Raw genomic sequence first — 14,371 nt, 5'->3', positions numbered from 1 at the left:
AACCCCAGGACTGGACGACAAACAAACAACAATTAGATATACAACAAGTAGATATAATAATAAAATATCTGAAAGGATAGGGGAAGGAATTAAACAAGGGGGAAAACTTTTTCTAAGTTATATACTTTTTCACTCTTTAAGAGATTTTTGGAATACACATACCATTCTTTTCTTTTTTTTGGCCAGTCCTGGGACTTGAACTCGGGGCCTGGGCACTGTCCCTGAACTTCTTTTTGCTCAAGGCTAGCACTCTACAACTTGAGCAACAGTGCCAGTTTGGCTTTTTCTGTTCATGTGGTACTGAGGAATTGAGCCCAGGACTTCATGCATGCTAGGCAAGCACTCCACCACTAAGCCACATTCTCAGCCCTAATACCATCTTTTATAATAAAAAATACATCTAGAAAATTGATGGAGAGAATCTCTTTCTCATAAGAGAAAAAGAACATGGTAGCAGACAACTGTAGTCTCAGCATTTCACCCAGAGGCTGAAACAGAAGTCTGAATCTAACCTGGGCCACAAAATAAAACCCTGTCTCAAAACCAACCACCCCAAACCAACAAAACAAACAAACAAAAACAAACAACAAAACAAAACAAAAAAACTGGCTGGTACAGGCCAATAAAGACTATTCAGAAGAGTAGTCTATTAAAAGGAGGAAAAAAAGAGACAAAATGAAAGTCTTGCAGCATAATGCTATCACCACTTCACCCTGTCTTGCTCTAGAAGCTCTCAGAAAACAAACAGAACAACAAATCCTTTCATTTTAAAGGCCTTTTGTTTCTGAGCTTTGATTCAGCCTGTGGTGTGTGTGCCTTAATCTTATATTGCTCAATATGTTCATGTGTGCAATTGAGTCAGGCCCATCTGCCTCCTATTGTTTGGGTGGTTGGCTGGCAGCCATTTCTGTACTAATGTGCAAACCCCACTCTTTTGCCATCTCTGCTGGCCTGTATCCAGCATCCCAAGATCCCACTAAGTCTCCCCCCTCAACCCCACCCTTTTTTCCCAGCCAGTCCTGGAGCTTGAACTCAGGGCCTGGGCACTGTCCTTGAACTTCTTTTGCTCAAGGCTAGCACTCTACCACTTGAGTCACAGCACTAATACCAGCCTTTTTTTTGGGGGGGGGGTGGTCCAGTTGTGGGGCCTGAACTCTGGGCCTGGGTGCTGTCCCTCAGCTCTTCAGCTTAAGGCTAGCGCTCTACCACTTGAGCCACAGCACTACTTCTGGCTTTTTTCTTTTTGCTTATGTGGTGCTAGGGAATCGAACCCAGGGCTTCATGCATGCAAGGCAAGCACTCTACCACTGAGCCACCTTCCCAGCCCCCCCCCTTATTTTTTTTGGTCAGTCGTGGGGCCTGATCTCTGGGCCTGGGCGCTGTCCCTCAGTTCTTCAGCTCAAGGCTAGCACTCTATCACTTGAACCAAAGTGCCACTTCTGGCTTTTTCTGGTTATGTGGTGCTGAGGAATCAAACCCAGGGCCTCATGCATGCAAGACAAGCACTCTGCCACTGAGATACTTCCCAGTCCCACTTCCAGCTTTTCTAGTTATGTGGTACTGAGGAATCTAACCGAGGGCTTCATGCATGCTAGGCAAGCACTACTACCACTAAGCCACATTCCCAGCCTTAAGTCTTCCCTTCTAAGAGGTGAGGTGAAGAAGTATGATAACCACCCACCCTCCTTCAATCTTGCTGCTGCCACTCACTGGCTCTGCAGGTACAAGTTCACTAACTCCTTCAACCTCCTGAGGTTTCCTCCCTGATCTATGGATTACTTAAAAATCTGTTGTTGCTGAGTGCTGGTAGCTCATGCCTGTAATCTTAGCTACTTAAGAGGCTGAGATCTGAGGGTTATGGTTCAAAGCCAGCCTGGGCAGGAATGTCCCTGAGACTCTTATCTCCAATTAACCCCCAGAAAACTGGAAGTGGCACTGTGCTCAAAGTGGTAGAGTGCCAGCCTGAATTCATGCCCCACAACAAAAACAACAACAACAAAATAAATTTGTTACTTAATATCCAAATATCTGGAGAGTTTCCTGTTAACATTCTAGTTCAATTCTGCTGTTGCTAGAGAGTATGCTCTCTCAACTTAAATTATTTTAAATTTACTTAACTCCAAATATAGCTTGTAGCTAGGATTCCAGACATGAGCCACCAGATGCCCAGCTAGAAGTGGGTGATTTTTTAAAATGTAATTTTATTGTTATTAGTAAGATGTTGTACAGTGGGTTACCATTTCATAAGTCAGATAATAAGCACATTTCTTTCCTTTTCTTTTTTGTTGGTCGTGGGGCTTGAACTCTGGGCCTGGGCACTGTCCCTCAGCTCTTCAGCTCAAGGTAAGCACTCTACCACTTGAACCACAGTGCCACTTCCAGTTTTCTGAGTGGTTTATTGGAGATAAGAGTCTCATGGACTTTTCCTGCCTGGGCTGGCTTTGATCTCAGCCTCCTAATAGCGAGGATTACAGGTGTGAGCCACTGGTGCCCGGCTTAGTAAGTACATTTCTTTTTGGACAGTGTCACTCCTTCACTTTCCCCCAGGTGAAGCAGGTGAGTTGGAAGGAAGAAGAATTATCTCTGAAGAGGCAGTCTAGCCACACATCCTACAAGTTAGCCTGGAAATAAACCATGCAAGTATCCATACATCACCGTGGATCACAGAAGCATTAAAAGGGGTCCAATGTTAGTCTCTATTTAGTTGTTGTTTTCCAGGGGTTTAGAGACTCATATCCTACCTGAATAATTCCAGTCAGAAAGGTGGTGGTTGCAACGACACTTAAGGAACTGTTATAGCTGATAATGTAGGAGGGGGAAGAAAAGTCATCCTTGATGAACGTTCCCATGATCAGGTGACCATTGTTGAATGGGCTCTCACTCAAGACATCCATTATCAGAGCACTCACAAGGAAAAAGGGACCTGGTTAGGCACAAAGTAAGGGTTCAGGTCTAGATAAGCTGATACTGACAAGAGCAAGGTATAATCTGATTTTGTATCAACTTTGGTCTGAAGGACTTTCTTATTGAAATGTGGCTGATGAGAAGTAAGAAGGCTGGGAAGGTGGCTCAGGGGTAGAGTGCTTGCCTTGCATGCATGAGGCCCTGGGTTCGATTCCTCAGCACCACATAAGCAGAAAAACCTGGAAGTGGTGCTGTGGCTCAAGTGGTAGAGTGCTAGCCTTGAGCTGAAGAGCTGAGGGACAGTGCCCAGGCACAGAGTTCAGGCCCCACAACTGGACCACCCCCCCCCCCCAAAAAAAAAAAAAGAAGAAGAAAGAGCAGGGGAAGCCAGGTGCTAGTTGTTCAAACCTGTAATCCTAGCTACTCACAAGACTGAGATCTGAGAATTAAGGCTCAAAGCCAGCCTGGGCAGGAAAGTCTGAGACTTTTATCTCCTTTGAACCAGCAAAAATCCAGAAGTAAAACTATAGATCAAGTGGTAGAGTGCCAGCCTTGAGCAAAAATGCTCAGGGACAGCGCCTACCCCCTGAGTTAAAGCCTCAGTACCTGTGCATGTACGTGCATGTTCTCTCTCTCTGTCTCTATCTCTGTCTCTGTCTCTGTCTGTCTGTCTGTCTGTCTCACAGAGAGAGAGAGAGCGAGAGAGAGAGAGACAGAGACAGAGAGAGAGAGAGAGAGAGAGAGAGAGAGAGAGAGAGAGAGAGAGAGAGAGAGAGAGAGAGAGAGAGAATAGGGAAGAGAGTCCTACAGCCATGAGTCCAATATCATGACCAAACTCACAGAACGTAGATGCTGGTGGTCCAGGTGCTTACTTCTTTGTCATCATGGGAATATGGGGTGGGATTCAAAGAGAAATTGATGGGAAATGGATATCAGGCTCAGCCACTGTGCCTACACTAAGAGGAAGTTAAAAGCAAGGTGAAAGGACTATAAAACAAAGCCACAGCAACAAGAGGGGAAAAAAGAATACTCAATGCTTCTTGGATATTTACTATGTATAAGATGCCACTGTTTGTCTCTCCTCTCTGCTCATTGGCTGCCAGGAGATGAACGCCCTCCTTCCTCTCTAGTCTCTCACCAGGTTCTTTCTGACTATAGGCCTAGAAACAATGGAACCAAGTGACCATGGATTGAATCCTCTGAAACCATGTGCCAAAATAAAATTTTTCCTCCGTTAACTTGACCTTCTTGCGTACTTTGTTGACCTTAGCTATCAGTAAATGATCAAGGTAGACATTTCATCGACTTCCTGTGGCTTCGGTAACTGAACTCACCAATGGACATTTGATGACATGATCCAAAAATTACATAAATTACCGAAGAACAGAAAGCTGAATAAGTGACATTGAGAGAAGGAATCAGTTGCCTTGTCAGCAAGCTAAGTGTCAGGCCTGAAAAGCAAGACAGTTTAAGTAAGAAAAGGTAGCTTGGCATGTAAAAGTCACTTTAACTAAGAACTAAATCTTAGAATAAAAAAGATCTGTGCAGCTAAGTGTGGTAATTGTATCCTTGGATAAATAGTCCTTAATTAATACCATTTATCATGTCCTTTACTTCCTAGTGGTAGAGCATCAGCTTTGAGTGAAAAAGCTAAGCAAGGCCTAGAGGCCCTGAGTTCAAGCCCCAGTACCAACACACACACACACACACTCACACACACACACACACACACACATTCTCTCTCTCTCTCACACACACACACATTCTCTCTCTCACACACACACACACACACAGAGGAGGAAGAGAAGGAGAGGGAGGAGGAGGAGAAATAAGAGGAGGAGAAAAAAAGAAAAAAGAAACAAAAGGCAAAATGGGGAACTGTAAGAAGCAATAAAACCCTTTCAACCCATTCTATTCTCTGTGGACAAATTTAGTCTTAGGTTAACTTTCTACCCGTTTCCCAGGAGACCTGGAAACAACAGAATGTTAGCTGTATATGCAAGCAGAACTGCTTGGTAAAAACGAGTCCAATTAGAATCCTCCATCTGGACAGAAAGGACTGTGAATGAAGGGTGAATATCTCTTATTAACTTATCTTGTCCATGGAAGCCATACTTAGGGCTGTTGGTTCCTGTTTCAAAATAAGGTTCCTGAAGCCCCAATAGCTCCGAGTCCTATCTACCCTTCCTATCGGAAGGGTCATCTGCTGGATAGACACTGGACTGTCATGTTTCCTAAACCTTACCTTTCTGAGTAAAACAAATACTACCTGAGATCTATTATAGTCAACAAATCTGAGAGGACTAATATGACAAAAAAACCCACCAACAATAGACACTGTACATTTTCTGCAGTGTTCAGGAATCTAAACTGAAGGAATCTGGGTACTGGTAGCTCACATCTGCAATCCTAACTACCCAGGAGGCTTTGGCTGAGGATCTAGGTTCAAAGCCAGCTCATGCAGGAAAGTCCATGAGAGTCTCCAATGAACTAGCAAAAAGCCAAAAGTGGAGATGTGGTTCAATTGGTAGACAGTAAGTGAAAAAGCCAAACAAGAGTGCGAATACTGCATGTACACACACACACACACACACACACACACACACACACACACACACACACACACACACAAATAATCATAAACTGAACTAAGTCTTTTGAACCATCCTGGAGGGATGGTAATTGAAGGAACAAATGAGAATGGTGTGGATTCTGCTCACATTCTCTTCTGCTCGTCTAGCATGAGAAATTGTTTACTCTGTATGTGGATAAAGTCTGACAGGTTGTTTTGGGGGGAAATGGCTTCATGTTTTCCTTACCTTGGGGAACTTGCACAAGGCCAACGCTTAGACCAGCAACTAGGTCTCCAAGAAGCCAGTCTTTGAATCGATACAAACACATCCATTCCAGGAAGGGAAAGAGTGTAAGCATGCATCTTAGGAACTTGTGCCATGAGCAGCTTCAAGAAAGAAAAAGCAGAGGCTAGATTAGGTTCCCTAAAGAGAAGGTCCATATAGTCAAAGGTACAATAGTCATCCTTCTTCCCACAGAACAAAAATTCACATCAGTCCTATTCACATTTTGACATATTGAACCAACTAATTTTTTTGTGCTGGTACTGGGGCTTGAACTCAGGACATTGTGCTCTCACTTGACTTTTTTTGCTTAAGGCTGGTGCTCTACCACTTGCATTACAGCTCCACTTCCAGTTTTTTTGCTGGTTAATTGAAGGTAAGGGTCTTACAGTTTCCTGCTTGGGCTGATGTCCAACCATGATTCACAAATCTCAGCATCTTGAGTAGCTAGGATTATAAGTGGGAGCTACCAGCGCCCAACTAGACTAGATAATACTTGGTTGTGGATCTTCCCCACACATTGTAGACATTTAGCAGCATCCTGTGTACCCAGTAGTCTCTCCTCCCCCTAGTTGTGACAACCACAAATACCTCCAGACACAAACAAGTACCTTGTAGAAGATAAAATCACGTGTTATATATCTTACAAGACCTAAGACTCCTATGTCTACCATGCACTGCTTCTGTAATTTTGTGTGTGTGTGTGTGTGTGTGTGTGTGTGTGTGTGTGTGTGTGTGTGTGTGCTAGTCCTGGGGCTTATACTCAATGCCTGGGCACTGTCTTTGTTATTTGTTCAAGACTAGCGCTCTACCACTTGAGCCACAACTCCACCTCCTGCTTTGAAGATAAAAGTCCATTAGTGGATATTTGGAGATAAGAGTCTCATGGGCCTTTCTACCTGGGTTGGCTTTGAACACTCAGCTTCCTGAGTAGCTAGGATTATAGGCATGAGCCACCAATGCTTGTCATGCTTCTGTGTTTTTGTATGCTGAGGAAGAAACAAATCTACCAATTTTAGTAGAAAATGAAATGTTGTTGTTTGCTTAGGATAAGTACAGTTTTTTGAGATTCAATACTGAAGGGTGATGAAGGTAATGGACACATTCACATATAGTAAGATTTTACCAGGCATTCACTCAGTGTGTCTTTGACCTGTGTAATATGTGGACATGTATAGAAAATATAGACTATGGAATCTCAGGCTTAAGGAATTAACCATGTAAAGAAAGGCATACACAGGTGTGTTTATACACGTGTGTATGTGCTGGTGGGTGTGATCTCAGGCCTTGTGCTCCTACTTGGCTTTTACACTCAAGGCTAGCACTGTACCACTTGTACCATAACTCTACTTACAGTTTTTTTGCTGGTTAATTGGAGATAAGAGTTTCTTGGATTTGTCTGCACAAACTGGCTTTCAACCTCTATCCTCAGAATCCAATATGCTGAGTAACTAGAGTTATAGATGAGCCACCAACACCCATCTACAAACTTTTATTTATTTATTTATTTTTTAGCATGGGTCTTCAAGTCTGGGCCTGGACACAGTTCCTCAGCTCTTTAGCTCTACCACTTGAGCTACAGCACCACTTCCAGTTTTCTGGTGTTTTATTAGAGATAAATGTCTCACGGATGTTTCTGCCTGGTCTGGCTTTGAACCGTGATCCTCAGATTTCAGCTTCCTGAGTAGTCAGGAATATAGGCATGAGCCACTGGTACCCAGAGCATTTTTTTTTGTTGTTGTTGTTGGTCATGGGACTTGAACTCAGTTCCTGGGTGCTGTCCCTGAGCTCTTCAGTTCAAGGCAAACACTCTACCATTTGAGCCACAGCACCACTTCTGGTTTTCTTATAGTTTATTGGAGATAAGAGTCTCATGGACTTTTCTGCCTGGGCTGGCTTTGAACTGTGATCCTCAGATCTCAGCCTCCTGAGTAACTAGGATTATAGGCATGGGCCACTGGCACCATGTGGAAATCACAACTGGCCACATACTTTTTTTTTTTTGGTCGGTCATGGGGCCTGAACTCTGGGCCTGAACGCTATCCCTCAGCTCTTCAGCTCAAGATTAGCGTGCTACCACTTGAGCCACAGAACCATTTCTGGCTGCTTATCTGGTGCTGAGGAATCAAACCCAGGGCCTCATGCATGCAAGGCAAACACTCTACCACTGAGCCACTTTCCCAGTCCACATACATTTTTTTTTTAAGCCTTTAACTTGGTGTATCTCAGTCTGGTCCAAGTTTGTTCCTGGGGGACACCTGGCAGTGTTTGGAGGTAGTTTTCATATTTATGACTGATATCTATTAGATAAAGGCTAGAATACTTCTAAATATTCTGCGGCCATTTCTACACAAGAAAGAACTTTCTTGTCCAAAATATCAGTATTAGAAGTTGGGCATGGTGGTGCATAGCTGTAGTCCCAGCTACTTAGGAGGCTTAGTCAGGAAGTTAACTTAAGCCCTTGAGTCTAAGTCTGGTGTGGGCTACATAGTGAGACTCCATCTTAAAACACAAACAAGGGAGTGGCATTGTGGCTCAAGTGGTAGAGTGCTTGCCTTGAGCTGAAGAGCTCAGGGACAGTGCTCAGACCCAGAGTTCAAGCTACAGGACTGACACCCCCCCCAAAAAAGTGCAACATTAAACAAAACAAAAACAAAATGTTAATGCTGCTGAGATCCTATTAAGTCTTCTTTAACTTTTTAGATATAAAAAATAGCAGGACCCCCTACAAATGAAGCAATCAACAGAACCAATTTTCATTTGGTTCTTTGTTTTGACAATGCTTTGTTTTGTACTCAGGGCCTGTGGTTGCTAATTTGGAACCCTACCATGTGAACCACACAGCCAACATTGTTTTCTGTTGGTAAATTAGAGATGGAATTTTGTGGGCTGGCTTTGAACCAGCATCCTCTAAGTCTCAGCTTCCTGAGTGGCTAGGATTTCAGGCATGAGCTTCCAGTGCTCTGGTCTGCTTGATTTTAAATTACTTTCTATCTATCTATCTATCCATCCATCCATCCATCCATCCATCCATCTATCTATCTATCTATCTATCTATCTATCCACACACACACACACACACACACACACACACACACACACACATATAAATTGTTTTTGTTGGTTGTGGGGCTTGAACTTTGAACTCTGGGCCTGGGCACTGTCCCTCAGCTCTTCAATTCAAGACTAGCACTCTACAACTTTTGGTTTTCTGGTGGTTAACTGGGGATAAGAGTCGCATGGATTTTGTTGCCAGGGCTGCCTTTGAACCTGCAATCCTCAGATCTCAGCTCCTGAGTAGCTAGGATTACAGGTGTGAGCCACTGGTGCCTGGCTTGCTATTTATGTTTTAGCCTGGCTTGCAAGCAAAGAATTTGGAGATGTGTTTTCAGTTGTGTGATGAATTACATACTTGGGATTTGACTACCCAAAAAATATAACTTTAGTGTGTGCAGTGACAATGTATGTGCTCCAAAAAGAAGTCATTTCATACAAAGCTGACTCTTGCAACTTGAGGATACATAGGGCCAAATAAGTCTAAATGATTTTTCCAAGGTCACAGTAGTCGGTGTGAGTTAGAGCTGCAATGAGAAGCCAGGACTTCTGATTCCTGCTTCAGTGTTCTACTCTCTTTACCACCCCCACACTTCCTACTGACAGCTGTGAAATTCTGCAAGGCCATTGGTTTGGAAGGAATAGCACATTGCTATTCTTACAGGAGTCACTTTGGCTTGAAGCAGGTGCATGAAGAGGCGTAATTGGAGAACACAGTCTTTATGCACCTGCCTTAAGCCTAGAGATTGGCACTGGGACAAATTGGTTCCTATGCCTGCCTGGTCCACACACCCCTCCTTGCCATGTGCCACTTGGCTGGAGACCTGATGACCTGTGTAGAGTTACTGAAGCTCTTTGGCATGGTGAGAAACAAATTGAATATGGAATGATGAGCTTCTAAGACTGAAAGAAATCAAGGAGGAAGTTAAAGCAAGAAATTTGAAACTGGGGCTGGGAAGGTGGCTCAGTGGTAGAGCACTTGCCTTGCATGCTCAAGGTCCTGGGTTCGATTCCTCAGCACCACATAAGAAAAAAGCCGGAAGTGGCGCTGTGGCTCAAGTGGTAGAGAGCTAGCCTTGAGCTGAAGAGCTGAGGGACAGCCCCCAGGCCCAGAGTTCAGGCCCCACGACCGGACCCCCCCCAAAAAAAAAAAGAAATTTGAAACTTACCAGCGGGTGGTAGGGGACAGGATAAGCATTTGTTAGCTTATTCTGTGTGTGTGTGTGTGTGTGTGTGTGTGTGTGTGTGTGTGTGTGTGTGTGTGTGTGAGTGTGAGTACTGAGGCTTGAACTTGGGGTCTGGGCTCTGTCCTTGAGCTCTTTTGTTAAAGGCTTGTACTTCAGCAGTGGAACCAGAGCTCTACTTCAGCTTTTGGTTGGTTAATTGGAGATAAGGGTGTCATGGGCCTTCCTTCCCTGGGCTGGCTTGGAACCGTGATCCTCAGATTTCAGCCTTCTGAGTAGCTAGGATTACAGTCATGAGCACTAGGCAGGGAGAAGCATTTAGATTGGAATTTGGTGAAGGCATCTGAAGAATGAAGAATGTAAGAGGTGATGGGAAAGCACAGACGGCCTTTTGCTAAGAAAGGGAGGATTTGTAGTTACTAAGTCAGAGAAAGAAATAAGGAAAGAGATAAGAAAGTTTTCCTGTAGAAAGGAAGAGATGGAGTTAAAATTTTACTGGAAAAGAAAAACCCAAAGCCTGCTTATCTAGTGTTTCCTCCTTTCTCCAATACTTTACTTTCATTTGTTAAGTCTTCAGTCACTTTCTGAAGTTGGTGCTATTATCATGCCCATTTTATAGATGAGAAACTTAAGGCTCCATAACTGTGAGCAGCAGGATGAGTTTCAGAACTCAGCAGCCCTGATTCAGACTCATGTTCTTCACATCTGTGCTGTGCAGCCTTTGTGGTTAAACCAAAGGAGGGACCACAATAGCCATGGAAGCCCACAGGAGGCCAAATGAGTCAGACCTAAGTGTCCAGAGGGTCAGGCTGGGGCAGGTGGAGGCAGGTTAGGTTGCAGTGTCTTGTGTAACAGTTGCAGAGATAAAACTGAGGTAGAGAAATATCCTCTTAGATATGTACTTCCTTTATCTGCAGAGGAAATCAGAGAAGTAACACAGAAATGGACGTAGCTGTGAGTGGTAGGATATAAACAAAAAAGGGTGTCCCTAAAGGGGAACTATCTGAACAGGGTTGAACAGTATCTTTTCCCACTGCCATCCACATTACTGCCAATTATGTGTGACAATCCAGGAGGAGAATGAATCCAGAATGTGAGTGAGGACAACCTGAGAATTAGCATGGTGGCCAAACAAAGGTCATCAGGTCCTTAATCTGAAGGTTATGGACTACTCAAGTGACCTGTAGATCAAATTGGAGGTGTATTTAAACTCAGATAGGAAAGCACATCTGTATTTTCACTAACCTCTAAGTAAACTCTACAATTGTCTTCAATTGGGAACACGGACAAACCACAGCAAAAGCATCAGAACTTGACTATGTCACCAATGGAAATCACAACTCTTTTTGTTTTTTGTTTTTTGTCAGTCGAGGGGCTTAAACTCAGGGCCTGGGCCCTGATCCTAAGCTTTTTCACTCAAGGTTAGTACACTACCACTTTGAGCCACAGTGCCACTTCTGGTTTTCTGGTGGTTTATTGGAGATGATAGTCTCATGGGCTTTCCTGCCCAGGCTGGCTTTAAATTCTGATCCTCAGGTCTCAGCCTCCTGAGTAGCTAAGATTATAGGCATGAGCTACTGGCACCCGGTGGAAATCACAACTTTTATCACAATACAATTGCTACAGATAGAGTTACATTCATAGCTACCTTGAAATTATGCTTGTTTTAGACCCACACTGTTAACATAACTTGAAGATTTTTCATATTTTGATAACTATATGCACCTGTTTGCTTTCCTATGCGGCCTATCTGAAATATTAAAAAATATTAGTCCTTTCAAGACCCTTTGCTAAAGTCTCCTTAACAAATTGTAGGCTGGACTTGGTGTTTCATGCCTGTAATTCTAGCTACTCATGACTAGGAGGATGAGATCTGAGAGGATCATGGTTCAAAGCCAGCCTGGGCAGGAAAGTCTGTGAAATACTTATCTTCAATTATCCACCAAAATGCTGGAAATGTAGCTGTGGCTCAAGTGGTAGAGAACAAGCCTTGAGCACAAAAAAGCTCAGGGACAATGCCCAAGCCCTGAGTTCAAGCCCCAAGACTAGCACGCACACATACACACACACACACACACACACACACACACACACACACACCAGTAAATTGAAATATCCACATGCAAAAAAATGAAGTGGGACCATTATTTTATACCATATATAAAAAGTAATTTGAAATGGATCAAAGACCTACATTTAAGAGCCAGAGTTATAAACCTTATTAGAAAACACAGAAGAAAAAATTATCTTTAACTTTATAATAGTTTCTTAAACATGATATCCAAAACTGGGTGCCTGTGGCTTACGCCTGTAATCCTAGCTACTCAGGAGGCTGAGGATCTGAGGATTGTACACACAGTTCAAAGCCACCCTGGGAAATAAAGTCCATGAGACTCAAAATTCCAATTAATCACAGGAAAAGCTGGAAGTAGAGCTATGGCTCAAATGGTAGAGTGCTAGTCTTGAACTTGCTAGGCTTGAACTCAGGGCTTGAGTGCTATCCCTAGCTCTGAAGCTCAACGCGAGCACTCTACTGCTTGAGGCACAGCGCCACTTCCTAGACTGCTAGTCTTGAGCAAAAAGGAGCCCAAGGACCTAGGCCCAGAGTTTAAGCTCCAGAACCTGGGGAAAACAAAGAAAGAAAGAAAGAAAGAAAGAAAGAAAGAAAGAAAGAAAGAAAGGAAGGAAGGAAGGAAGGAAGGAAGGAAGGAAGGAAGGAAGGAAGGAAGGAAGGAAAAAGAAATATGACACTTAAAGTCCAGGCATCAAAAGAAAGAAAGATGCTGGGTGCTGGTGGCTCATGCCTGTAATCCTAGCTACTCAAGGAGGCTGAGATCTGAGGATCATGGTTCAGGGCCAGCCCAGGCAGGAAAGGCCATGAGACTTTTACCTCCAATTAACCACCAGAAAACTGGAAGTGGCACTGTAGCTCAAGTGGTAGAGCGCTTGCCTTGAGCTCAGAGACAGTGCCCAGGCCCAGAGTTCAAGCCCTATGACTGACAAAAGAAAGATGATTAGATGTCATCTAATTTAAAATCTTTGTGCATTAAAGGTAAATAGGAAGAGAGTGAAAAATCAAACTACATGATGGAAGAAAGGGGCTGGGAAGGTGGCTCAGCAATAGAGTGCTTGCCTCCCATGAATGAGGCCCTGGGATCGATTCCTTAGCACCACATAAAAAGAAAAGGCCAGAGTGGCACTATGGCTCAAGTGGTAGAGCTCTAGCCTTGAGCTGAAGAGCTCAGGGACAGGCCTAGAGTTCAAGCCCCCCCCACACACACAAAAAAAATGGAAGAAAAAAAAATATATATAATAAAAGTTCAATATCTAGAATGTTTAAAGAAGCCCTAAACCAACAAAAAGACAAACAACCTTATGTTTAAGAAGATACAGGAAATGAATAGACATGTCTGAGGGAAAGCTATACTGATAAACACATGGGAAGTTGCTTATCATCTATGGTCATCATAAGGAAAATGCAAAACAAAAAGCCACAATAAGATGCTGTTTCATACCTCCTAAAACAACGCTAATAAAAAATTTAAAACAACAAATGTTGGAGAAAATGTGAAAAACTGGAATCCCTGCATATTTCAGATGGGAATATAAAATGGCTCAGGCCCTGTAGAAAACAGTTTGCCAGCTTTTTAGAAAATGAAGCATAGGGCTGGGAATGTGGCTTAGTGGTAGAGTGCTTGCCTAGTATGCATGAAGCCCTGGATTCGATTTCTCAGTACCACAAAAGCAGAAAAAGCTGGAAGTGGTGCTGTGGCAGAATGCTAGCTTTGAGCAAAAGAAGCTCAGAGACAGTGCTCAGGCCCTGAGTTCAAGCCCTGGGACTGAAAAAAGAAAAAAGAAAAGAAAATTAAGAATAAAGCCAGTTGCTGGTGGCTCACATCTGCAATCTTACCTACTGAAGAGGCTGAAGATAATGGTTCAAAGCAGGAAAGTCCATGAGACTCTGATCTCCAATTAACCACCAAAAGCCAGAAATGGAGCTGTGGCTCAAGTGGAAGATTGTTAGGCTTGAGCATAAAAGCTCAGGGACAGAGCTCAGGTTCAGAGTTCACACTGTGCGACTGGGAAAGAAAGAAAGAAAGAAAAGAAAGAAAGAAAGAAAGAAAGAAAGAAAGAAAGAAAGAAAGAAAGAAAGAAAGAAAGAAAGAAAGAAAGAAAGAAAGAAAGAGAAAGAAAGAAAGAAAGAAAGAAAGAAAGAAAGAAAGAAAGAGAAAGAAAGAAAGAAAGAAAGAAAGAAAGAAAGAAAGAAAGAAAGAAAGGAAGAAAGGAAGGAAGGAAGGAAGGAAGGAAGGAAGGAAGGAAGGAAGGAAGGAAGGAAGGAAGGAAAGGAAAGAAAGAAAGAAAGAAGGAAAGAAA

At 43.2% G+C, this 14,371-nt stretch overlaps 1 protein-coding gene across 10 annotated transcripts in view; it reads right to left on the bottom strand.

Annotated features, from left to right (window-relative positions):
- Nucleotides 1–14,371, bottom strand: part of Slc26a8 (solute carrier family 26 member 8) — a 59,333-nt gene that overhangs the window by 37,625 nt on the left and 7,337 nt on the right. For 8 of the 10 annotated variants that reach the window (XM_070023893.1, XM_070023892.1, XM_070023890.1 and 5 more), the window contains exons 3-5: nt 5,724–5,863; nt 4,239–4,355; nt 2,742–2,923 (exon numbers count right to left, since the gene is read on the bottom strand). In XM_070023893.1, coding sequence (XP_069879994.1) covers nt 2,742–2,923; nt 4,239–4,355; nt 5,724–5,863 — 439 coding nt within the window. Of the gene's footprint in view, nt 1–2,741; nt 2,924–3,744; nt 3,861–3,956; nt 4,040–4,238; nt 4,356–5,723; nt 5,864–14,371 lie in introns of those variants that run through there. The other 2 variants (XM_070023897.1, XM_070023898.1) reach the window with 2 other exon arrangements.

The sequence above is a fragment of the Dipodomys merriami genome, unplaced genomic scaffold (genome assembly GCF_024711535.1).
Source record: "Dipodomys merriami isolate MVZ:Mamm:240054 unplaced genomic scaffold, mDipMer1.0.p SCAF_16, whole genome shotgun sequence".
In the NCBI taxonomy this organism is placed as follows: Eukaryota; Metazoa; Chordata; class Mammalia; order Rodentia; family Heteromyidae; genus Dipodomys; species Dipodomys merriami.
The sequence above is the reverse complement of the archived record's forward strand: the minus strand, read 5'-3'. Positions and strand labels throughout refer to the sequence as shown.